Here is a 26,466-nt window from a genome sequence, read left to right as displayed (position 1 = left end):
AGGTTTGCTCCACAACAAGTGGACACAGAGGAGAAGATGGCAGAGAAATTTTGTGCCGGACTGCGGTACGAAATTTAAATGGCTCTAGCAAGCCACGGAGGACTCTCATACACGGAGTCTTTGAACAGGGCACTTGACATTGAAGCTGCGATGCCGTTAGACAAGTCGGCCCCACCGTTTATCTCGACGCCAAACGATCCCCCAGCAGTCTCACATACTCTCAAAAGGAAGCGCAAGTGGGACAATAACGAAGACAATATCAATCAGACTAGTAAGAAAGTGCGACAAGAAAAGGAACGGGCCGAATAGTTTATTCAACCAAGGCACGAGGCACAGATTAACCTCGAGTCAACTGGGGGTAGCCAAAGTCAGAGAGGAATTTCACCTTGCCCAAATTGTGGTAAGATGCATAGGGGTGTTTGTCGAGCTGGAACTAACGGTTGTTACAATTGTGGCCAAAAAGGTCACTACTCCACGCAATGCCCCATCAGACAACGAGGTTCAGCAATTGGAAACACCCGCACCCCTTTGCCAGCAATACGTGGACACTTGCGAAATCAGCCTCAATCACATCAGTGAAAATCTTATGGACACACCGCAGACAAGAGAAGCTACACAGGAACTTAAAGACAAGATGAAGGAAAAATACCCCGAACTGTTTAGCAGAGATATGCAAATTTCGGGACGAAATTTTTGTTAAGAGGGGTAGTATGTAGTGACCCGCTCTTTTATATATATAATAAATCCAGTTTATGGTCTTGATTTTTTTAGAAACAGAGTTATTATTTTAGCTTTATTTTTTTAACGTATGAGAAAAACGCGACGAGGATTATTATGCTATTCAATAATTATTATTTCCAATTTATAACTGACTTAGCAAAGTCATGTTATTTATTAATCAAAAAACAGAAGCAGTTATATTTTATTAGTGCTACTTGAAGTCGAGAATTATTCCGACTGCAACGCAGATTAAATCTACGTATTTAATTTATACACGAATAATGAGCAGAAGCCAGTATTTGATTGCAAACACGCGATTAAATAGCAGATGCACTGAGTAACCAAGACACGAAGATTTATTATTATTTACAATTAGGACATCACACTATACACGCATTATTACCACCGCCGTTATCCATCAGCCATTTCCGCTACTTGGAAGAGTAGCCTTTTGATTTTCACATTTGCTAGAATTTTATTTTATTGTGGAACGACTTTAGTCATTGATTGCACCAGAAGATCATACATTCAACTCTCAAATCATCTCTAGATTGGGCCAACTCCACTATCTAATTATATAATCACCACCAACTCCACTCAATTGGCACCAACGTTCCACCACGAAAGAGAGAGTTTTAAAAAAACAAAATGTTGCAAAGCAAGATAAAAGAAAAGGAAAAGTGTGCACTACAATCCTTTGCCCACCACCTTTTGCTTTCCTCCACTACATTCTCCCCACCATCTTCGATTCTTGAAGGCTACTAGCCAACACTTCTTCAAGCAAACAATTCAGCAGCAACCTTCCTCCATTCACCTCCATTCATTCCTTCTCTCATACACTAAGCACCAGAAAGGGAGATGAAGAGAAGTTAATTCCTGCTGCCAACTGCCAAGTATCGAGAGGTAAGTCTTGGCCTAAGTTTTCTTCATTCCATACTTGGTTCTTTCTGCATTTGTTGAGGAAACAATATTTGCAATTTCAGTTCCTTCCCCATTGAATTCATTATCAACAACAGCAGCTACCAACACAAAATACTCAAGGTAATTTGATATCCCAAATATTCAATTCAGTTTGCATCCATATCTAGCATATCACAGTTCATCTACATCAAATAGCCTAGATATTTCGTACAATAGAAAGTATAAACTTCACAAACAGGCTGCACTCTAGAACAACAAACTATGAGAGTTTTTCCCAGACCATTACCAACTGAACATGAACCGAGATAATTGAGTAAGAAAAAGACTTAGCTTTGAGAGAAAGGGCTGACTGCCCGATGACGACGACGATGGTCGGAACAGGGCGAACTCGCCCAACCTCATCGGGACCCCAAACAGCAGCAACGATCCAAGGACAGCAGCGGATCAGCGGGCCTTCACCTGCCGCCGGGAGGAACGTAGCAGCAACGACGCAGACCGGTTTTGAGCAGCAGAAATCGATCGATTATTAAGGGAGAAAATCAGTTTGAACTTCAGGGAAAAAGTTAGGGCTTTGCTTCCCTTTCATGGTTGAGACGAGAGGAGAGGCGTGTACGACCATCGCCGGCTGACTCGCCAGATTCGAGACAAGGGCGTGACAGCGGTGGCACCCGCCTCGGCTGAGGCCGGATCGAGAGGGAGAGATAGGGAGAGGACCGAAGAGAGTATCTAAATTGAGAGACGATGAGAGGCGTCGGGAAGAACTGTGGCGACGACCGACTGGCTCGCCGGACCCTTCGCGGGTCTTAGGCGGCGGCGGCAGATCGCGTGAGATGGGAGATATGCGTCTGTGTGTGTGTTTCTTTGAGAAAAGAGAGAGCAAGCGGCTCCTTTAGAAAAGAGAGAGGCGTGCGAGAGAGAAGGACCGAATGGAGGAAATAAGGAAGTGTTGGGCTAAATTTGTTTGGGCTTGCCATTTTATTTGGCTATTGGGCCGAAAATGTAGAAGGAAAGAGTGAATGGGCTTAAGTTGTTGGGCCAGTCTTTTATTTAATTGGCCCTTCTCATTATTTCTATTGGGCTCGATTTAATTAAGGAGTTGGGCTGATGCATACTTTATGATGGGCTATTATTCTAGTCCCATTTATATTTCGTTGGGCCAGTTTAATTCATCATTTGGGCCGATTAAATTGCCTTTTTGGGCTAAGATTAATTCTTTTCAGTCCACATTAATTATTAATTGGACCCCTATTTTAATTATTTTGGGTCGAAGACTTTTTAAGTTGGGCTTTAATTCTTTTAAAGCTTGAGCTGAAGTTACTCCTTTGAGCTAAGCCTAGCAGTATCAATTTTTGATGGAGCCCAATTATTTATCAGTGGGTGAGCCGATTCGTATTCAGTAATGAGCCGCCCAGTTTATTAATTAATGTTTTTGGACTTCGGACTTTAAAACGAGCTATTATCATTTATTTCTTTAAAGCCGCTGGTTTATTTAATTAATTGACTACTCTCTTTTGAGCCTATTAATTATTTGAGGTTACGCTAGTAATGATGTTTCTATCGAAAAGCCCGATAATTTCTACAAGGTCACACCTCGTTTAAAGCCGAGTTAGTCATTTTTCAATCGAGTACAAATGCGAGATCTATTTTACAATTTGAATATTCCGATGGGAAAGGAAGAATCACAGCTCTATTCGACCGCGTTGGACGGAAGTTAGTTAAATCTATTAACGAGGATAAATAGTAGGATGCCCCGAATATCGTTCGAAAATGCTAGTTCATGCATACAAGATTCATGCATAGTTAAATTACGCTTTCTCATTAATTGAGAATTTTCCTCGAGGCAATGTCTTATTTTATATTCTCGTGATTAAGGTCAAGCGCGAGAGTAAGAACTACACAAGGAGTTAGAGTACCTTAGCAAAACTTTGCTATCAGGTGGGCAATTCCTTACGCGTAAATAAAATGCTATGCAAATGTTATGCTTTAAAATGCAAATTGGATCTTCAAGTATGGTATGCTTTATTACGCTTAAATGAGTTAAGCTTTATTATGCTGCACGTTAAATGATTTACGCTATGCTGTTTATACTATTTACGCCCTATGTAATTTACGCTTGATTACACTTATTTACGCTTGAATGCTTTACGCTGATAAGTTTATGCTTATGTTTGATGCTTGCGTCTGTTGGGGGAGGCCTCCCTCAATAGTACGATGCCGTGTCCGTTGAGGAGGGCCTTCTTCACGGCGCGATGCCCGTGTCCGCTGAGAGAGGCCTCTCTCGCGGCGCGATGCCAGTATGCCAGTATGCCAGTGTTACAGCGTCTATTGGGGGAGGCCTCCCTCAATAGTACGATGCCGTGACCGCTGAGGGAGGCCCCCTTCACGGCGCGATGCCCGTGTTCGTTGGGGAAGGCCTTCTCCACGACACGATGCGTGTTTATGATTGTTAATGATGAAGAATGCGCTCATGCTGTTTATGAATTTGGAAATGTTTAATGAGCAAAGGATTTGAAAGAAACTTATGCCTCTTATGCGATGTTGTGTTTTGTTGTTGATGTTATGTTATATGCTTGGCAACTGCCCACTAAGTACTCTTGTACTTAGCCCTTCGATGTTTATGTTTGTGCAGGTTGAGCTGTGATGGGCGATGAAGTGTTGTTGCTGAGTGGAGTTTTTGTCGAACTTAAAGTAGGCTCAGAAAGGATACATGTCTTCATACATGTATCTCAGTTATGCATTCCGCTGTAAACACTGATTATTTCAGTTACGCCTTCCGTTGCAAACTCTGATAATGTTTTAGCCAAGCCCCTAACGATGCCTTTTTCCTTTTAAGGAATATAATGCGTATACAAGTTCTTTGAGTACCCTTTTTATGCGAACTATGCCTTTTTCCTTTTTAAGGAATATTTCACACGTATTCAAGCTCTTTGAGTATTCTTTTATGCACCTCTTTCTAAACCCGCTTCGTAATTTCCCTTCCCCAGTCATGGTTTCCCGACTTAATTATCCCTAATTAAGGCCGGTCGTGACACTAATATTGATGAATATAGATGATGATGTGGTGAGGACGACGACAATGGTGGAAGAGTTGTTTGATTTGTGGAGAAATTAATGTAGATTTAATCAAATATTTGATATTGCGTGTTGTCAAATTGATGTGGACCGAGATGAGTTTGTATGGTTAATGTTCTTAAATTCTCAACCAATTCAATGAATTCACAACTGAATCATTAGTGTTGGTTATGAATTCGAGTTCTAAATCTCGAATTCATAATTAGTTATCTTAGTTATGAATTCGAGTTTTAAAATTATAATTTACAACTCAAATATATATTGGTTGTGATCCTTACAAAAATCATCAGTGTATTGGTAATTTTACCAAAGCAAAGGTAAGTTGAGAAATTATTTTTATTTGAATCGAGAGTTTTGTGATGTTTGTATTTTCATAATATTTTTGAATTCACAACTAATTTTAAAATAGTGACGAATTTAAGTTGTGAATTTAAATTTTAAAACTAAAATTTACAACTCGAATAAGTTAATCATGAATTCGAGTTTTAAAGCTATAATTCACTATAAAGAATATTTTTATTATGAATTCAAGTTTTAAAATTCGAATTCACAACTTATAATAATCTTATTTGTAAATTTGAATTTAAAAATTCGAATTCAAGTTTTTATGTATTTTGTCCTAAGAATAAAATGATAAGTATAATTAATTTTAAATTTGTTTATCTTAGTGAATTGTAATTTTTATTTTTATTACTTCAGTTGGAACATTTTTAAAATTCACTCTTTAAATTTATACATGGTGGTAATTTTATTACTAATATTTACTGTGTGGCCTAGAGCGGTCAACAACCATCACCGAAAACCTGAATTTTGGACGCATTAGGCTAAATTATACTCACATAAATTTGAAAAATGTCAGCCTAGCTTGGCCTAACATTATAGTACTAAACATAAGGCTCGCAGGGGATCTCGAAAAGCCTATTTTTGGACGGAACTATCTCTTTAATAACGTGGCATGCTCAATTTTCTCACATCTGTTCAATTTTAACATCTTTAATGAAATTTATAGCCAAAATTTGTATCGTGACACATATGCCAAATCCAAACGTCAACAGAAAATACAAATATGTCACCCAATATTAATTCGGTTATGATATAAACCGTCTCTAAACTTTTGACTAATAAAACAATTAAAATTGTATTCTTTTTTGAGGGAATTAAAATTATATTCTTAAGGGCGTTTATTTTATATAATTAATTATATGCATAATTAAACATATTTATTCTTGAGAGGACATTTATTTTGGAGGATTATTCGTGATGGATAAAAATAATAATATTAATTATATTCATTGTTTATTTTGATGGATTAGAATTGGAATATCCCATAATCATTGATTATTTTTATCATTTAAGTTAGTTTTGCTTGATCCTTGTTCCATTAAATGGATGAGATTGAAGAAATGATAGTCTTGAAGATAAAAATACTCAATCATGCATTTTATCAATCGTGCAAAGTAAACGCATCATAAGAGTATAATTTCTCCAATCTCATCCTATCTATAAGATATAAGGGTTAAGTACCACTTTCCCCCTCAACGTTGACACCCTTATCGCCTTTAATACCCTAACGTAAGGGTTGACGCTGTTTACTACCTTAATGTGTCAAAACTGAAGCAAATCGCCCCCCGCCTTGGACAGCCGTTGACACGTTGATATATAGTAAACTGCGTCAACCCTGACGTTAGGATGTTAAAGGCGATAGGGGTATCAATGTTGGGGGAAAATTGGTACTTAACCCAAGATATAAATAAAATAAAATTAGTCTAAATGATAGAAATAATCAAGAGTCTTCAAATATTTCAAAGTTTCAATTAATTTAGAAAAGCAAGAAATTGACCTTATTATTTTCATCTATCAAAATTAATCTCCATAAGTAAACTCCCATTTCTCGGTGTGGTTTGTGTCTTGTGGTGGACACAGAGGTGGTAGGGGAGCACCAACACTCCCTTAATATTTTCTTTACTTTATATTTCATATTTTTAAAATTTTAGATTATTTTAGCATTTCCCTGTGGAAAAAAAGAGTTGATTTTTTTTTGTGAAACTATTTTTTTACGTCCGCCTTTAATCGGAGGATAAGACAAATTATGACAACATAGGAGGAGTCAATAAATCTGACCAACCAAAAGGGAAAAGTCGTTAAAAGATAAGAAAATATCGATGCTTAAATTTGGCGTGAATGGAATAGTGACATACAAATTAGTCATGATGCAAAAATTGGTGATAGGCTTGGAGCACATTTGCAAAATTGGTGATTATACCCAAAATTTATGCGAACTTATTCGTGGGGTGATTATATCCATGGCTCTTTATATTTATAATTGAGATATTAACTATAATTTGAATTTTGCTAACCTAGTTCCCTCTACTTCGAATTAGAACAAAATGAAACAAAGTTTATGCATTCATTTCCAAAAATCTGTAGTCGAGTTTCCGATTATGACGTAGCAGTATTCAGTCATAATGCCAAAATTGTTGTAAATATATCTATAAGATATATCTTATGTGTGTTGACCAAGAAACCTCTCCATAAAACCCTAGCTTCCTACTTGTATAAATAGAGGCATTTGGCCCTCATATTGAATACGCTTAATACATATTCTCTTCTCTATTCTCTCGTTTCTCTCTAGTTTATAACACGTTATCAGCACGATTGCTCTACTTTTATTGTTGGTGTTATGGTTTATCCTAAAACTATTTTCATAAAAAAAAAAAAAAAAGTCGCATGATTTGTATTTTGTGAATCTGATGGAGTCAACACTCTAGCAATTATTTTTGTGTTTTGATTCAATTGTTTTTTCTTTCTTCCGACTTACTCCATCAAAAATGGCGTGGAAAGCAATGGCCGTTGTACGTATCAATGGAAGATGTTTGAAGCAGAATTCTACATCAATCTCAAATCAAGGTAAATAGAATTAATTAATTAATTGAATTTCAATTCGTACCATTGCTTCGACATAATAATTGCGTAATTCATAATATGATAGGAGTATTAGTATTCATTATTGAATTCGACTATTTCTAAGTACTGTCCTATATTCTAATAAATTTATGTCCGTTTATTTCTGATATTGTTAAGAGCTTTTGGATTCGATTGATACAATATTTAAATGAATATTTCGATAGTTCAACTTTGGGATTCAATTGTTTGATCATTTTAATCGTTGTTTTCCATGCTTTAAAATGGAGATATTGGAGGCCCCTTTTTCGGATTCAATTTATTCACATGCTTCGGTGATGAGATCAATAAATGTTCTTTTTGTCGAGAATTGATAGAATTTTATCAAATTCCTACTTTTATAATTTCCTCTAATATGACGAATTGATATTCATTAAAATAAATCAAATCAATTTGTTTATTGTGAAGTTTATTGTTATCAATTTTCATGTCAAATTCTGTGATTTTTGTGCTCTTATTTTGAGATTTGACACATTATATATGGTCTATTTTTCTGAAATGATCTTGAAAATTAATTGATGCTATTAAAGTAGCACACGTAGTATTCCTAAATAATATTACATTCAAGATCTTAAATTGATGATATTAAAGTAGCACAAGTAATATTCCTGAAGAATATTACATGCTCTAAGAGCAAGTAAATTAAATATTTGGATAACATATCCTTGAATCTTTATCTATTTGATTCATATTGTTGCTCCCGATGTAGCACAATCAATATTCCATGAAGAATATTACATACTCTTCAAGAGCAATCCATATTACATGCTCTTGAAAATTAGACCTTGAAGGTCAAACGACCCTAAAGGCCGAATGGTTGTACTCTTTTTCCCTTACTAAGTTTTTTCCTACGAGGTTTTCTTAGTTAAGGTTTTTAACGAGACAACTAGTGCAATATATGAGTAAATATATGTCTTGTACTATTTTCCTCTACCGAATTTTTCCCATGGGTTTTTACGGAGAGGTTTTTAACAAGGCATGAACATCTATACACTAACATCATATGGAATCTTGTGATATTTGTCTTGGTAAATAAATACACATATTATTCTTCAAAAGAAGAAGTATTTCCTTAAGTTGACATTAGATGAGAATAATGTTAACACAATATCAGGTGCATCAAACATCATTGAAGGCTCCGGAAGAGCTTGTATCATTTTGCCAAATGATACTAAATTAGATATTGAAAATGCCCTGTACTCTAGTAAGTTTAAAAAGAACTTACTAAGTTTCAAGAATGTCCGTAATAATGGATACCACATCGAGACAATTGTTTGGAAGGTAAAAATGAATATCTTTGCATAAATTCTTTTGTTGCAAGCTATAAGCTGACAAAAGAAAAATTAGCATCACTACCTTCTGGAATGTATTATATATTCATAAAAGCAATTGAGACAAACCATGTCATGAACGTGAAGTTCAATGACACAAAAGCTTTAAGCTTTGGCATGATAGGTTTGGACATCCTGGAGCAACTATAATGCGCTGAATAATCAATAATTCATATGGGCACAACATAAGAATCAAAAGGTTCTTTCTACAAATGAATGTCATGTGATGCTTGTGCGCAAGGCAAGTTAGTCATTAGACCTTCATATACGAAGGATAATACTGAATCTCCATCTTTCTTAGAAAGACTTAAAGGAGACATTTATGGACCTATACATCCACCTTGTGGAACTTTTCGATATTTTATGATATTAATTGATGCCTTTTATAGATGGTCACATGTATGCTTGCTTTCTACTAGAAATGCAACATTTGCTAGACTACTTGCTCAAATCATAAAATTAAGAGCTCAATTCACAGACAATTCAATTAAAAGAATTCGTCTTGATAATGCTAGTGAGTTTACGTCTCAAGCATTTTTGAAAACTATTGTATAACTATTGAAATTGAGATTGAACATCTAGTATCTTGTGTCCATACTCAAAATGGTTTAGCAGAATCATTGATTAAACGTCTTCAAATTATTTTGAAAGAAGGATACAAGAATAATGATATCTGCCCTTGTGTTTTCATTAAGAAAACCGAAAGTGGATTTGCAATCATAGCAGTTTATGTTGATGATTTATATTTAATTGGGACTCCTGAGGAGCTCAATAAAACTGCTGAATATTTGAAGAAAGAATTTGAGATGAAAGATTTGGGAAAGACAAAGTTTTGTCTTGGTTTGCAAATGGAACGTATCCGTGGAGGAACGTTTATCCATCAATCCACATATACAGAAAAAGTGTTAAAACACTTTTACATGGATAATGCACATTCATTAGCATCACCAATGGTCGTAGATCTCTTGATACTAAGAAAGATCCATTTCGACCAATTGAAGAGGGTGAAACAATACTTGGTCCAGAAGTACCATATCTAAGTGCATTGGACCGTTGACTTATCTGGCTAATAATACTAGACTGGATATAGCTTTTTCTGTCAATCTTCTAGCAAGATTTAGCTATGCACCCACTTTGAGACATTGGAATGGTGTTAAACACATTCTACATTATCTAAAGGCTACCATTGACCTTGAATTATATTATCAAGAAAAATCTGATAACTCTAGTGGGGTACTCGAATGTAGGATTTTTATTCGGTCCACATGAAGCTAAGTCACAAATTAGATATGTTTTCACATGTGGTGGAACTGATATATCATGGAAATATGTGAAGCAAACCTTGACTGCAACATCCTCAAATCATTCTGAAATCATTGCAATCCACGAAACAAGTCGAGAATGTGTATGGTTGAGAAATGTGACGAGTCATATCCAAGAGTCGTGCGGGTTAGCTTCATCAAAGGCCAAACCAACTATTTTATATGAAGACAATGTTGTTTGCATCGCGCAACTCAAGGAAGGATACATCAAAGGAGATAGGACCAAGCATATTTCTCCCAAGCTCTTCTACACACACGACCTTCAAAAGGGTGGCGATATCGACGTGCAACAAATTCGCTCAAGTAAAAATCTGGCGGACTTATTCACCAAGGCATTACCAACATCGACATTCAAAAAGTTGGTACACGAGATCGGCATGCGTCGACTCAAAGATATTCAATGATTTCAAGTTCAGGGGAAGCAGTTGTACTCTTTTTCCTTCGACTAGGTTTTGTCCCATTGGTTTTCCTAGCAAGGTTTTAATGAGGCAACATTTTTTTGTTTTAGGGATTGGTCAATCAAGGGGAAGTGTTGTAAATATATCTATAAGATATATCTTATGTGTGTTGACCAAGAAACCTCCCTAAAACCCTAGCTTCCTACTTGTATAAATAGAGGCCTTTGGCCCTCATATTGAATACGCTTAATACATATTCTCTTCTCTATTCTCTCGTTTCTCTCTAGTTTATAACAAAAATATAATTATTCGCAAAAAGAAGAAAACTTCATCTAACTAAAAGCAAGAATAGGGAAAAAAAATCTCATCACATGACTTAATGGTGAACTAGTGGAACGTTGTATCTCAAAACTTTAACCACAAATGTATTCGCCTAAATGTACTTAATAACATTTCTTAAGGTCTATAATAAATGATGGGCGAAGGTGCACATTAACCCCTGAACTTAATACCCCTAGAGCTTTTACCTTTCAGATTCGGTCAAGTTGCGTTGATCTCCCTGAACTCCCGAAACAATGGTGCATTTAAACCCCTCCGTTAAACGGTGCCTAAACGCCGTTTTCTTAAAAAAAAAAAATTAGGCTCCTTTACTCCTCCGGTACGACCGGCGCGAGCAAAGGTGTGATCTCCTCGCACAGAAACCTAATCGCGATGGTCCATACGGTGGTGAACCGGTTCAAATTGGAGGACGGGAAGCATACATTCATTTGCATGGTGCCGATGTTCCACATCTACGGATTGGTGGCGTTCGCCACCGGTCTGATCACCTCCAGTTTGACGGTGGTGATCCTCTCAAAATTCGAGATGGACGAGATGCTGATGCGATCCAGAAATTCTTGGCGACGTACCTGCAGCTAATGCCGCCAATTCTGGTGGCACCGGTCAACCACTCCGACAGCATAAGGAGGAAGTACGATCTGAGCAGCCTGCACACGGTGCTCTTCGGCGGCGCTCCACTGAGTAAGGAGGTGATAGAGGGGTTCGCGGACAAGTACCATGGGGTCGGGGTGTTGCAGGGGTATGGACTCACTAAATCGACGGGGATCGGAGCTTCCACAGACTTGCAGGAGGAGAGTAGTAGGGGCCCGCCTAAAATTTAAAAAAATAATAAAAAATTAAAGGAAATGGCGTTTAGGCGTCGTTTAACGGAGGGGTTTAAATGTACCATTGTTTTGAAAGTTTAGGAAGGTCAACGCAACTTGACCGAATCTAGGGGGATCAAAGCTCTAAGGTGTCAAGTTCAGGTACTATCGTGCACCTTTGCCGATAAATGATTAAATGATGCCAAGTTATTTCCACAAGTGTCAAAAATAGAGTATTAAACTATTGAAAGGACCGTGACCACCAACATAAATATTTTATTTTATTTTATTCAATCTTTTTATCGAATGCATGACACGTACCTTCACTATTTAATTAGACAAAGTATTACTCAACCTGATTAAGCCACCTAAGATCATCCACTATGGTGCTACCCCATAGTGGTGCCACATGTGTATCACTTCAACAACTAACTCCTTTTTCAACTACCTCATATTCACTGTGCCACTACCTTATATTTAACTATTCATAGACCCCACTATCATTATTATTATATTTACCACTACACACACACATATATATATATATATTATTTATGTATATTAATTTTTGTATAATATTTTACTTAAATAAAATTTATGTAATTACACAAATAAATTAAATTTTTAAATAAAATATAATTTAAAAACTATAGTTATGCTAAAAAATGAAAAGGAAAATAAAAAAGAACCTAAAATTGTAAAATAAAAGAAACAAAAAAAAGAGAAAAAAAATTAAAATAATTAATGAGAAAAAAAATAGAAACTCAAAAAAATTAATAACAAAAGGCAACTCAAAAGCAAAATAGAAAAGGGTTTAGAATTTTAAAACAAAGGTAAAAAAAAATAAAATAAAATAAAAACTAACCTAAAAAAACTAAAAACTGAAACAAAATAAATAAAAAGCAACTTGAATACATGCACAAAAAGAAAGAAGTAAAAAAAGAAAGAAAAAATTAAAACAAAAAAATATTAAAATTATAAAAAAATATCATGGGACCCATTTTTGGGATAAAGAACCGGGTAGCAACATTGCTACCTCAATTTTTTGCTACCCCATTTTTTAAAACTTCCACTATGGTACTACCTCCTAACTTCCTAGCATAGTTGATGCTGTAAGCCACCCACCAAAATTTCACACACGCACGAATGTAAAATTATACTCCAATCTTTTATGTAAATAGTTTCGGTAGTTAACTATCCACGCACACAATCATATTTGGTAGTACTATTTTACATATCCGAACAATACTAATAATAAGATATTAATAACCATTTGTAAATTTTGAACAAGTTCACAAGGCTTGGCTGGCTGGCCGTCAATAGATTTACAGCTCATCACTTTGTATTCCAGATTATTCCTATCTCTGTTTTACTCGCAATAAATAAAATTATCGACATCTATATTCCCCACTAGCGAGTACGACCACATTAAGGGGATGGCTGGTATGCAGGAATGGAATGGGAATGGAATGGTGATTCCTGCATCCATTCCCAATCCTATGGCTGGTACAGTCCTTGTGGTGGGAATCGTCATTCCCGATGGAATACCTATTCCCATGGATATGGATTAGCCATTCCTCTCCCTCCCCCATGGTATTGTGTATTCCCACGAATATATATTACTAAAAATAAAAGTTATTTATTTTAATTAAATATACTAATAATAATAATATAATAATAAATTTAAATAATAATAAAAATTCAAAAATATATAATAAATAATAAGAAAATGTAACAAATAATAATTAAAATTATAAATTAATGATAAATAATAATCATAATAATAATAATAAAATGTAACAATTAATAATTATAAATAATGATAAATAAAATAATAATAATAATAATAAATTTAACAATTAACAATTAATAATAATAATAATATTATTTTATTGTGAGATACTCAAAAATAAATATTTAGTTTATTTAAATTACATAATAATAATAATATACAAATAATTGTAAAAAAATAAAATAATTATTATTAATAATATTATATAATCAAATGTACTAGTAACAAATAATACTAATAATAATATTATTTAATAATAAATTTAATAATAATAAAAATTCAAAAATAATATAATAAATAAATAATAATAATAAAATGTAAAAAATAATAATTAAAAATTATAAATTAATAATAATAATAATAAAATTAATAATAATAATAATAATAATAATAAAATGTAACAATTAATAATTATAAATAATGATAAATAATAATAATAATAATAAATTTAACAATTAATAATAAATAATAATAATAATAATAATAATAATAATAATAATAATAATAATAATAATAATAATAATAATAATAATAATATTATTATTATTATTATTATTATTGTGTTAATTTTATTTCAATCCTATCCATTCATTCCTTGTAAATACCAACCATGGGAATACTACATTTCATTCCATTCCATTCCCACTGTCATTCCATTCTAAAATCAATTCCATTCCCTTCTAATTCCATTTCTGCATACCAGCCATCCCCTTGGGTAATTATATTCACAGCCCCCATTTTGCTCATTATAGCCCCCATATTAAATAAAATGAATAAATAATTGTAAATTTACTATTTTATCCTATAATTTATAGCCCCAAATTAAATGTTATTCTTTTTATAGTGAAATTAAATCTCTACTTTGTATAGCCTCCAACCGGCAACCACACACAAACGCAATTCATGGCAAAAACTCTCCTCAGATCTTATAAACTTTTTAACCATTTTAGATTTTCTTGCTCTCTTTTCGAAACCAATGGTATGTACTGTATAGGTTTAGAAGGCAGTTTTTAACCAGACAACTTAGGTGCTTGTGTACGTCATATTTGCTTACATCTGTTCATTAATTGTAAATACATTGCAATCGTTTGAGAAGATTTACTATGAAGTTCTTCCTCTTACAAATTCGATGTGTAGCTATCAGATGATGTAATCTGAGATTCATTTGGCTACCTTTTTGGAATTTTTGTAGAGATTTATAGCGATTTCTGCAGATTTAAACAAAAGAATGCACATTGAATGATCGCAGTAACTCCATGAAATTGTTTTAGTTCAGGAAAATTTTGGATTTGATTATCTTCCTAAATTGGATCGATTTTCATATCCAATCAAAGTTACTAAAATATTTTCGTATTCATTTCCTCTCAAGATTTGTGGGTTCAAATATCAAGAATTTGCTCACGCATTCATTGCAATTAACAAACGTAATCCTTTTTCGAAGCAAAGAAAAATTATTCTTCATTTTCCACTGCACGTAAAAGAGAACAGGAGAACATGTATTACTTGCTCAAAGCAAACGAAAGATGGCGGAGACGAAGCCAAACAAAGGGACTATGATTTTGGCTATGAAAAAAATTAAGAAGAGTTTTGCACTGAATTGCGTTAGGGTGTGGTTGGGGGCTATATAAAAGTAGAGATTTAATTTTGACTATAAAAAGAATAATATTTAGTTTGAGGCTATGAATTATAGGGTAAAATAGTAAATTTATAACTATTTATTATTTTTATTTTATATGGAGGCTACAGTGAGTAAAATGGGGGCTGTGAATAGAATTACCCCCACATTAATTAATGTTTCAATAGGCAATTAAAAAAAATAAAAAAAAAGTTAATGTTTCAATAGAATCAATCGTAGATATTGATGATCTAAGGGCTGAAAATGATTCTTATTTTATATCTTAAGAAATGCTCTTATTTTAGCTCTTCCCTATATATCTATATATATATATATATATACACACACATACACAAAAATATGTTTTTATTCTAACTCTTCCATATATATATATTTTATCAGGAAAAATTTATTGAAAAACCGAAAGGTACCAGAGGTACCAAAACAAGAACATCAGATCAAGGGGAAAGAAGAACTGTCGTCACAAGACGAAAGAGAAAAACAACAAAAGAAGAAGCAAAAAGGTCAGTCCACTAGACTAACTGCATCAAACCAAGATGTGAAATCAGAAGAAGATAAGCCCAAGTGGTAAGTCTTCTGCCATCCCCACAGGCGAGATTTAATTTATGCAACAATTTTTTCTTTGGCCCAACACCCATGGTCAAAAGTGCACCTATTCCTTTGTTTCCAAATACACCAAACCACACAAATCCAAACACCGGAAAGGAATCTGACATCCTTCTTACGCCCGAGATTAATGAAAGCAAGGAAATGGTCATTTCTAGTAGAAGGAAGAGCCGACTGTAAACCGAGCCAGGAGAGAAGCACATACCAGATTTCAGTGGACTTGGGGCAAGAGAAGAAGAGATGCTCTGTGTCTTCATCATCAAGGTTACAGAGTTTGCAAACGGTCTCCGAGTTCGGGATAGGAACCTGCCTCTTCAGAAGGTTATCGGTCGTCGCCATTCTTCCACACAGCGTCCTCCAAGCAGTAACTTTAGCCTTGTGAGTGGCCGGGGCTTTCCAGATGGAAGATAAGGCAGGATTCTTCTGTTGGGGGGTGCAAACCCCGTCGCATATTGCCTTGAACGCCGACTTAACAGTGAAACAACCATCCGGCGATGGTTTCCATCTCCAACCGTCCGGTTTCCCCATCACCAACTTAAAATTCTTGATAAAAGACAGGAGGATAGAAACTTGGTCTTTCTCTCTATCAAGCAGAATTCTTCTCCACTCAAAATCCCATTCCCAGACTCCTTCGTTCCATCTTCCCATACTTTTAATGCTGCCCCCAGGGTTGTTGCTGAGGCGAAAGAGTCTTGGGAAGCGGTCGCAAAGTCTCGTTCTCCTTGTCCAGTGATGATTCCAAAAAGAAGTTGACTCTCCCTCTCCTAACTGAAATTCCAAATTGTCCATAAACCATCTTCCACTTTCCCCCTTGCTCAGACTCAACACTTTATTCCACCAACAGGAAGCCGAATCCCTTCCCCCTTTCAAGGTAAACCCATCTTTATCCCAATCAATATCACCCTTAACTGCCCTGACCACCCGAGCCCATAAGGTCTCTTTTCCGGTGAGAAAACGCCAAATCCACTTAGCCATTAAGGCCTTATTGAATTTCTCCAGGTCTTTGATTCCCAGCCCACCTTTTTCCTTCTCAGCACAGAGATTCTCCCATTTAAACCAATGGATCTTTCTCTGTTCTGTACCCCCTCCCCAAAGAAAATTACCCACCAAAGCTCGGATTTCAGTCAGAATACTCTTGGGGAGTAAAAGATATGAGAGTTGATAGATTGGGATCGAAGAGAGGCCTGAGCGTATCAGAGTAATCCTGCCGGCCATAGAAATCTTTCGGTTCTTTCATTTTGAAATTCTATTCTTGATTTTGTCGACGATATACTTAGAATCTGCCACCCGGGTCAGGCGGGTTCCAATCTGAGTCCCCAGGTAGTTAGTCGGTAAAACCCATGCTGTACAATTCAATCTCAGATATTGAAAAAGGTTAGAAAATATGAGAATGGAAATATTATATCAGACCATCTAATCCCCACCGAGGATCTTGTCTATATTTCGTGATGATCACTCATCATTTATGAACATATAATTATTAACATTTAGGAGATGTTGAATAATAATAATATGATATTTCATCCGCTTAAGAAAAGTATGTGTTTTATTTGTTTTCTATTTTGATTTGTTTATAAATAAAAATACTATATGTGAATGGTGGTGAAATATATAAAAATACCTCATTCACATTAATATTTATAAAATCTTACAAATAATTTATTAATTGCTTAATAAATTAAGGGGTTAATTGCCTCTAAATTCTTAAACTATCACTTTCCGTTTTTTCCCCCTATCTTTGAACTTTCTATTAAAATCCACTAACTATAGATTTTTCCCAATTTTTTCATGACGGCAATTTCCGGCCAAATCCGTACACACGTGGAATCGGAATTATCCGACGTGGACACGCCGGTACTTAATTAAACAACGTAGTTGTGTATTGTACCAAAACGACGCCGTTTTGCGCATTCTTGTTCAAATAAAATTAGGGTTCTCGTTGAAACCCTCAATTAGACTAGTCGGGGGGTTGAGGTGGCAGTGGCCTAGGCCTTGTGCTGATGTTGTTCGGCAGAAATAGAGACGGTGGCGCCAGTGAGTTTTGCTGTTGGGCGTTGAACAGATGAATTAAGGAAAACGGTCGGACCGTTGGAGGTGCAGCGACACTGCTGTTCCCACGGTGGTGTGTGCGCTGTACTTCCCGGATAGAAATTAAGAAGAGAGATGAGCCTGAGGGAGAGCAAATGGTGGACGGCGGCGGTGGCGGCTTGTACTGCTGCTGTTCGTCGAGAGAGAGTAAGGGTTGGGCGGTGGTCCTTGTGGGCTGCTGCTTCTCATCCGGTCGATGGAGGAGGAAGGCGGCTGGGCGGCGTTACTGCTGCCGCAGCGGCGAGTCGATCCTCGGCTGCTGTTCAATTGAAATTGAAGCAAATGGGGCCTAGGGTTTTGGGATTTAGCAGATTGGGGATTTTCCCCTTCTGCGTCAGAAAGAGTTTTGAGAGGGGAAAAGGGCAGCGATGTCGTGGTTACCGCGGCTGTTGTCGCCGGCGAGAAAGAGGTGGCGGCCGTCTATCAAGAGAAAAGAAATAAGACAGATTTAGGGAGAGGGGTTGCGTGCGTGCGTGCGTGGAATCCATATAGGGTTATGTGGCATACACTGCACACGTCGACGCCACGTTTTGCCACGTTTTAAGTGAATATCGTCACATAGGATAATTCCGATATCAAATTTGGCCGAAAATTGTCGTCATAGAAAAAATCGATAGTTGGTAGATTTTTATAGGAAGTTCACATATTGGGGTTAAAAACAAAAATTGACTATAATTTAATAATTTAAAATTTGGTGGGCTTGTTTCTTTATTTCATACATATCTGTTAATCACTTATTAAAAGTAACCACGCCATACCTTTTAGGTAGACAGAATATTACATAGAATTGAGTTTTTGAAATTATTTATTTACATTAATATGTTCTAAATTATACAATCTACGTACGAAACTATGCTATGAAATATGTGAAACTAATATCTATAATTCTCAAAAAATATTTTACTCCGCTCTCCCCAAATCTGTAACCACGCAATCACTTTTCCACGACAAAACCTTAAAACATTACAAATTAAAACAGTTTACCATATTCAGATAATTTATTGGGTGGTGAAATGCAGCGGCGTTACGCCCAACATTAAATACCTCGAGTTGGTCTTGATCCTATAAATACCCCTAAAAATTATAGTCATGCAACAACTTTACATTTTTCTGAGCTCCATAAATATGTCTACCATTGTTTTCCCCGACCACCATTCTGCTGTTGCAGATGCTGAAACTCTTAGAAAGGCTTTTCAAGGTAATATCTATTCCAACCCATATATATTTATGCCTAAATTAAATAATTATTTATTTTGAATCCTTTTGGTTTGTAAGAGAATAGACAACCCCATCGCCATGCTTCCTCATTAATATCTTCTTATTTTTCGTTCTATAAAATTGACAAAATTTGACTTCATTGAAGGTTTAAATATATAGTCTTGATTTAATAGAAAATAATTTTGTTTGATAGGATGGGGAACGGATGAGAAGACAATCATTGGAGTGATAGGAAGGAGAAATGCGAACCAAAGAAAGATGATAAGGCAAGCATACGAGGAGTTGTATCACGAAGATCTTGTCAAGCGTCTCGAGTCTGAGCTCTCTGGAGATTTTGAGGTTTACTCTTTCACAACTTCTAATCTTTCTACATTTCTCATTACATTTGATACTATGTACGAGATAAAATATAATATGTTATTTGATATGATGTATTAAGGTTATATAAAATTAACAATAATTATAGTTATAATTTGTATTACACATACTACTTTTTTAGATGATATACAGAATCACTTAAATCTATGTAAATATTTTCAGATTTTTAATTTATAAAGGACAATATTTTTTATATCAAATAAAATATTTAAATTATTATTATTAGTATATATATATATATATATATATATATATATAATATACATTCTAATCATCATTTATTCATGGAGTCATTTTAATATCACAAATTAATCCATGCCACCTGTATAGGATATAATACTCAATCTCTCTACCAAAGAATTTCATACTTTTTCTTTTTGGGACTTCTACATAAGATCTTTTTATATATTTTTGAACTATACCCACCACTTTACATCTCAATTACCCTTACTTTTCACATTTTTACAATTCTCAATACTAATTAAAATACTTTTTCACTATTCTCAATATATTCAACAATTTTTGTCCCTAATTGGAAACACCAAGCGGTGCGACCTTATGTGTGTGAACAGTGAGGTCTCGGGTTTAAACTCCACTGCTCCCCCTCCTCAACTCCCCCAAGTAAAATAAATAAATATATATATATATATATATATAGGGGAGAGTTCAATGGAGACCACTCCCCTATATAGAGAATGAAGACCAAATCTGGTTCCTTGATCTAACTTAATCTAATGGTGGTAATTTAATTGATTAAATTTGTTAATTTTAATTTATTTTATAATCAAAAGGTTAAGCATGTCATTTTCTATTTAACCATAATCTCACTCATTCTCTCATTCACGTTCTCTCTCTATCTCTATCTCTCAATCACTCTCCCCCCTCCCCCGCCGCCTCCCCAATCCCCTGTTGCTCCGACGCCTCCCAATCTCTGCTGCTCCGCCGCTTCTGCTCCGCTGCCATCCCCTCCATTCTCCCTTCCACCGCCTCCCTCCCCTATCGCCTCCATCTCCTCCTCCTTCTGCTGCTCCGTCGGCGTCGCAGGCGGAGGATTCTCGAGGCTGTGCTGCCCCGGCGTCGTCAGGGTGAAGCCGATGAAGACGACAATGGTAGAACGCTCGTGGTGGCGACTGCCGTGCCGCGCCGTCGCCGGATTTGCAGATCTGCATATCGTCAATGAAGTGTTCGTAGAAAATATCAATGAACATTCTGATGTTCGTTAATATGTTCGTAAAAAACCAATGAACATACTGATGTTCGTCGATATGTTCATAGAAAAACCAATGAACATACTGATATTCGTCGATATGTTCGTAGAAAAACCAATGAACATACTGATGTTCGTAGGAAAACAATGAACATACTAATGTTCATCTATTATGTTCATTGACGGATTAGGTCCCAGAATGGAAAAAGATGAATTTTCGGGATTTGTTCAATGGGATCCCATATTTCAGTAGATTTGAGTGGACGTTTTTGCCCTTTTTGGATTAAATAAATGTAATTAACCATTATTTAATTACATGGAAAATCAAATCATGAAATAATCTGGATCATTGATTGGATTGAGATGAATGACCTTGATTTGGTCTTCATTCTCTATATAAGAAATGGTCTCCATTGAATGCGATCCTATATATATATATATATATATAGAGAGAATGGATCCATGGAGAATGCATATATTTTTGAGAATAGAGAATTAATATGGTCCCTTGGATATAGCAGATCTAACGGTTTGGATAATTAGTGCTAATTTATATTCAAATTAAATTAAAGGTTATTAGGTAATTTATTTGTGTGTAACCGTCCTAATCTATTTAGGAGTTGACCAAATCTTGTTATTTTCGGTAACCGTCCCTTAGATATAGCAAGTCTTATTTTTGGTTTGTTTTTTATTCCTTTTTTATTCTTGAATTATATTTATACGCATGGTAATTTTTTATGATAATTTTAATTTTTTTGTATCACATAATATCAAAAATATGCAACTTCAAGGACTCATTCGAAAAGAAACATGAATGTTATTTTGTTATGATTATTCGAAAAGTTATATGTAAAATATTTTGTCCAAAAAAATATTCAAATATTTTATTCAGGTATTCGTAAATTGTTTATGCTTGTTCGAAATATTTTATATCAGCAAGAAAATTCTAATATTTTATTTAGCTATTCGTAATTTTTTACGCTTTGTTCGAAATGTTTTATTCAGATATTCGTAATTTTGTTGTCAAAATATTATTCGCATGTATATGAAATAATATGTATTATTCATCATAACCATTTATTTATTCTACTAAATTAAAATAATATTTAATATGTATTCATCAAATTCTTTTAACATATTCCTTGTATTCACCAATTTTATATAATTATTCATTAAATTAACTAAACATACTCTGCTAAAACTATTCGAATATTTATAAATTGCCATATATGTAAATTATTTGAATACATAGTTGGCAGCACGGAATTCGGAGGAAATTGTGGAGTAATAATTAAATTGAATATTTAAACGGTTTGAAGCAAAAAATGGTGGCCGCATGATCATGTTAATCTAACGGTAGTTATTTATTCTCAATTCTCTAATACATATTAATTCTTCATGGATCCCAACCCTATATATATATATATATATATATATATATATATATATATATTCAACAACTTTTTTCTCCACTCTTCATACACTTAATAATCTTTTCTCTTAAAATTCGTCTCATTCTTTCTTAGAATTTTTTTTCGTAAACGGAGGAAGTATTAATGTATTTGATGATATCTAGCCACAATTGAATATTATTCAATTTTGATCCACAATTACTAAATCTAAAACTAATGCGGAAAAAACAAAGTAGGACAACCGGATATTATCTTATAAAGGAAAGTTCTTATTGAGGGTTGGGAAATTTTGAATTGAACCCTCGCCATTCTTTTGATTGGATAAATGGCCTTTTTTAAAAAATTTATCCTTTGTTTTTCTGGGAAAATTGTGTCCGCGCGATTTAACAAAATTTAAGTACCACTTTAAACTCAAAATTATTTTCATTTGTCTACTTTAAATCCTGAATTATCGATTTGATAACAATTATATTATCCATCCACTTTTTGTCTTAGAAAAACTGATGTGGCTTGTTGGATACTTACATTGCACATAATAATAATAATAATAATAATAATAATAATAATAATAATAATAATAATAATAATTCTAAATAAATCCTAGCATCCTCTGAACCACGTTAATTTTTTAGAATCGGAAAATGAATGGTAAGTATAGTTAACATAAAATCGATAATTCATGATCACAAAAAAAAAATATAAAAAAAATCATAATATAAAATATAATTGATGTTGATGTTGCGAAATATTTTCGGAACTTAAAATACTACTACTCCTTCGGTCTCACTAAAAATAGCTTGTATTTTATTTTGAGCTGTCCCACTATAAGTGGTATTTTCCATAAATAGAAAATTTTAACCCTTCAAAAAATGTAGGCCCTACTACTTTCAACTCAGTTACACTTTCTCTTTAGTTTCCCGTGACAAGAAGTTTTGAGACATTTATAGTAGAACGGATGGAGTACTATCTACTAGGACTCGGTTAAAAAATTTGTAATACACACGCAGGGCCGGTCCTGACAAAACTGAGGCCCTGGGCGAAATTAAAGAATGGGGCCCTAATATATTATCATACTACCACTACAAAAAAATGCACAATTTGTGGCAAGAATTATCGGCGGCGGTAATCACCGACGGCGGGGAGGGGGAGGGGGGCGACTCGGCGGTGGCGCTGCCAGTATTGTTATTAATTAATTTATATAAACCTTCAATTTTATTATAACTACAAAATTGTCACTTAATTTTGAAATTAATTTGAAATTGATTTCAAATTGAAAACTCTCTTTTTAATATAGTATAAATATAAATTTGACAATAAATTATGTTGGGCCCAAAATCAATAGATGAAATATTTTGTTAGTATACATAAGATCTATAATTATTAGGATATATTAAAAATTTTGGGCCCTCAAATTTTTGGGGCCCTGGGCCGTCGCCCATGCCCGCCCACCCTCAGGGCCGGCCCTGTACACACGGCCTCGTATTTAAATTTACCCTGAACTTATCATTCGGAAAATCGCTATAAAATAATCCAAAACGCTTATTTCTAAGGCAAAAATAATTAATCACTCAATATATACTTGAACAATACGTACAGAAAGCTGTGTATCGATGGATTCTAGACCCAGAAGAGCGCGAAGCAGTACTACTGAATGTGGCGATGAAGAAAAAACCGGTGGTGGATTATCGCACCATCATCGAAATCTCGTGCATTTCTTCGCCCGATGAGCTTTTAGCTATAAAGCGCGCCTACCAAAATCGCTACCATCACTCCGTCGAAGAAGATCTGGCTCAACACGCATCAGGCGATCTTCGCAAGGTGACCTAATTTTCGCCCCAAATCTAATTATTAATTGCAGTATATTGAATTTTGGTAAGAAAAATGGTGAAGATTATGGGTGGATTTAAATTGAATGCAGCTTCTGGTTGGAGTGGTGGGCGTATATAGGTACAACGGCGATGAGATTAATGCGAGATTAGCGAATTCTGAGGCTGATTGTCTTCACAAAGCTATAAGTGACAAGGCTTATGGGGATGAAGAAGTTGTTAGAATCATAACCACTAGGAGCAAACTCCAAATCCTAGCAACTCTCAATAAGTATAAAGATGATCATTCCACATCAATCACTAAGGTACACCTTTAATCATTATAAATCATGCTTCTTCTTCTTCTTTTAAATCGTGAGAATGAATGTGATATGGAGTTTTTATATAAATTTTTTGCAGAATTTAAGGGATGATCCGTCTAGTGATTATGTAGTTGCTTTACGCACAGCTATTCGATGCATAACCGACCATCACAAGTATTATGAGAAGGTAATGTTAAAATTTCATACTTTATATTATTATATTTAAAATTTATTAATTATTTTTTATGCAATTCTCAGGTAATTCGCCATGCTCTGAGCATGGCGGGGACTGACGAAGATTCAGTGACGCGCGTGATTGTGACGCGAGCAGAGAAAGACTTGAAAGGAATAAAAGCGGTTTACCTAAAGAGGAACAGTGTGAGCCTTGAGGCTGCAATTGCTAAGGAAACTTCCGGCGATTACAAGGCCTTTCTCCTCACTCTGCTCGCCAATCAAGACTGATCATTTTTTTTCTTCCTGTTTTTGCTTTCATTTTAATTACTTCCCTGTGTTGAACAATTTCCCCAAATATTACGTGCGTTATTTCCTATGTTATATTTTACTTGGGATCCTATATTTTAATTTGAGGCAACACCCTAATGTAGCCAAAACCTTTTAATTATAGGAAATTCTAGCCATACAAATAAAAATATGGAAATAATAGCATTTCTGACTAAAATACTCTTTTAGTGTGTAACAGTGTAAAATATATTATTACACACTTTTTAAAACCAAAAAAGTGTGTAATAATATATTTTACATTGTTACACACTTTTTCGCAATCAAAGACTTTTACGTTATTACACACTTTTGTGAAAAAGTGTGACAGTGTAAAATACACTATTACACGATTTTCACGATTATTACACGATTTTTGAAAAGTGTGTAATAGTATATTTTATACTGTTACACACTTTTTCGCAATTACACACTTTTACGTTACACACTTTTGCAAAAAAATGTGTAACTATATTAAGGGTATAATTGTACATTTACATTAAAAAATGTTAGTTTTTTCATATTTTTATTTGAGTGGACACTTTTTCCTTTTCTTATATAAGAAGGGCTAATTGAGCCCATTAACTCTTTTTTAAATTTTGATGAGTATAATTTATAACTAGGGGAGTATAATTTATAACTAGGGGTGAGCAAAAAATCCGAAACCGAATAACCGAACCGATCCAAACCGAAATTTTAAAATATGGTTCGGTTTTTTCGGTTTTTCGGTTCGGTTTGGTTTTTTTTTTCATAAAATTTTGGTTTTTCGGTTCGGTTCGGTTCGGATTTTTTAAAATCGAACAAAACCGAAAAACCGAATTATATTTATAATATATATATAAATATATATATATATATATATATATATATATATATATAATATTTTAATTATAATTTTATAATATCTAACTTCTAATATTTTTTTAATTTTATACTCCCTCCGTCCCTGAAATAAGTTCATCTTTTTCCATTTTGGGACGTCCCCCAAATCAGTTTCTCTTTCTTTCTTTCTATTTTTGGACAACTACCCCACCACTAATAATACTTTATTTATTCTTACTTTTCACTTTTTCACCACTCTCAATACTAATTATAACACTTTTTAACATTATCACCACTCCCAATACTAATTATAACATATTTTTTTCCACTATCAATACACTTTACCATTTTCCTTAAAACCCGTGCCGTCCCCAAAGAGGAACTTATTTTGGGGACGGAGGGAGTAGTTTTTTTTGGAATTTTCGGTTTTTTTTCGAAAATTTCGGTTTTTTCGATTTTTTTCCGAAAATTTCGGTTTTCTTCGGATTAATTCGGTTTTTCGGTTCGGTTCGGTTTTAATTATAAAAATTTCGGTTAATTCGGTTCGGTTTGTTCGGTTAATTCGGTTCGGTTCGATTTTTTTTTTAAACCGAACTAAAATATGGTTTGGTTTGGTTTTAGCAAAAACCGAACTATATAACCGAATGATCACCCCTATTTATAACTGTTGAAATTTTCACCTATCCAAATACATTAAATCTCACACACCCAAGAGTTAGAACACGCAGAGATACTGATGCAGTAATCGTGCATAAAACATAAATAACAAGAACACCTAAATTAGTTACCCAGTTCGGTGACAAAACACCTACGT

General features: G+C 34.5%; 1 protein-coding gene and 1 long non-coding RNA gene across 2 annotated transcripts; both read left to right on the top strand.

The window, feature by feature from the left end:
- The first annotated feature begins 1,141 nt into the window (after positions 1-1,141).
- LOC131022390 (uncharacterized) lies at positions 1,142-4,541 on the top strand. Its single transcript, XR_009101258.1, has 4 exons — positions 1,142-1,623; positions 1,704-1,761; positions 3,514-3,576; positions 4,271-4,541. It is a non-coding gene; the product is annotated as an uncharacterized LOC131022390 (long non-coding RNA).
- Positions 4,542-19,008: 14,467 nt separating this feature from the next.
- Positions 19,009-24,914, top strand: LOC131022388 (annexin-like protein RJ4). Its single transcript, XM_057951837.1, has 6 exons — positions 19,009-19,187; positions 19,401-19,546; positions 23,801-24,022; positions 24,123-24,335; positions 24,430-24,519; positions 24,591-24,914. Exons 1-6 carry the CDS (start codon positions 19,079-19,081, stop codon positions 24,792-24,794), a joined length of 984 nt encoding a protein of 327 aa, XP_057807820.1. The 5' UTR covers positions 19,009-19,078; the 3' UTR covers positions 24,795-24,914.
- Positions 24,915-26,466: the final 1,552 nt, after the last annotated feature.

Source organism: Salvia miltiorrhiza, chromosome 4, assembly GCF_028751815.1.
Source record: "Salvia miltiorrhiza cultivar Shanhuang (shh) chromosome 4, IMPLAD_Smil_shh, whole genome shotgun sequence".
In the NCBI taxonomy this organism is placed as follows: domain Eukaryota; kingdom Viridiplantae; phylum Streptophyta; class Magnoliopsida; order Lamiales; family Lamiaceae; genus Salvia; species Salvia miltiorrhiza.
This window is presented reverse-complemented; position numbering and strand designations above follow the sequence as displayed.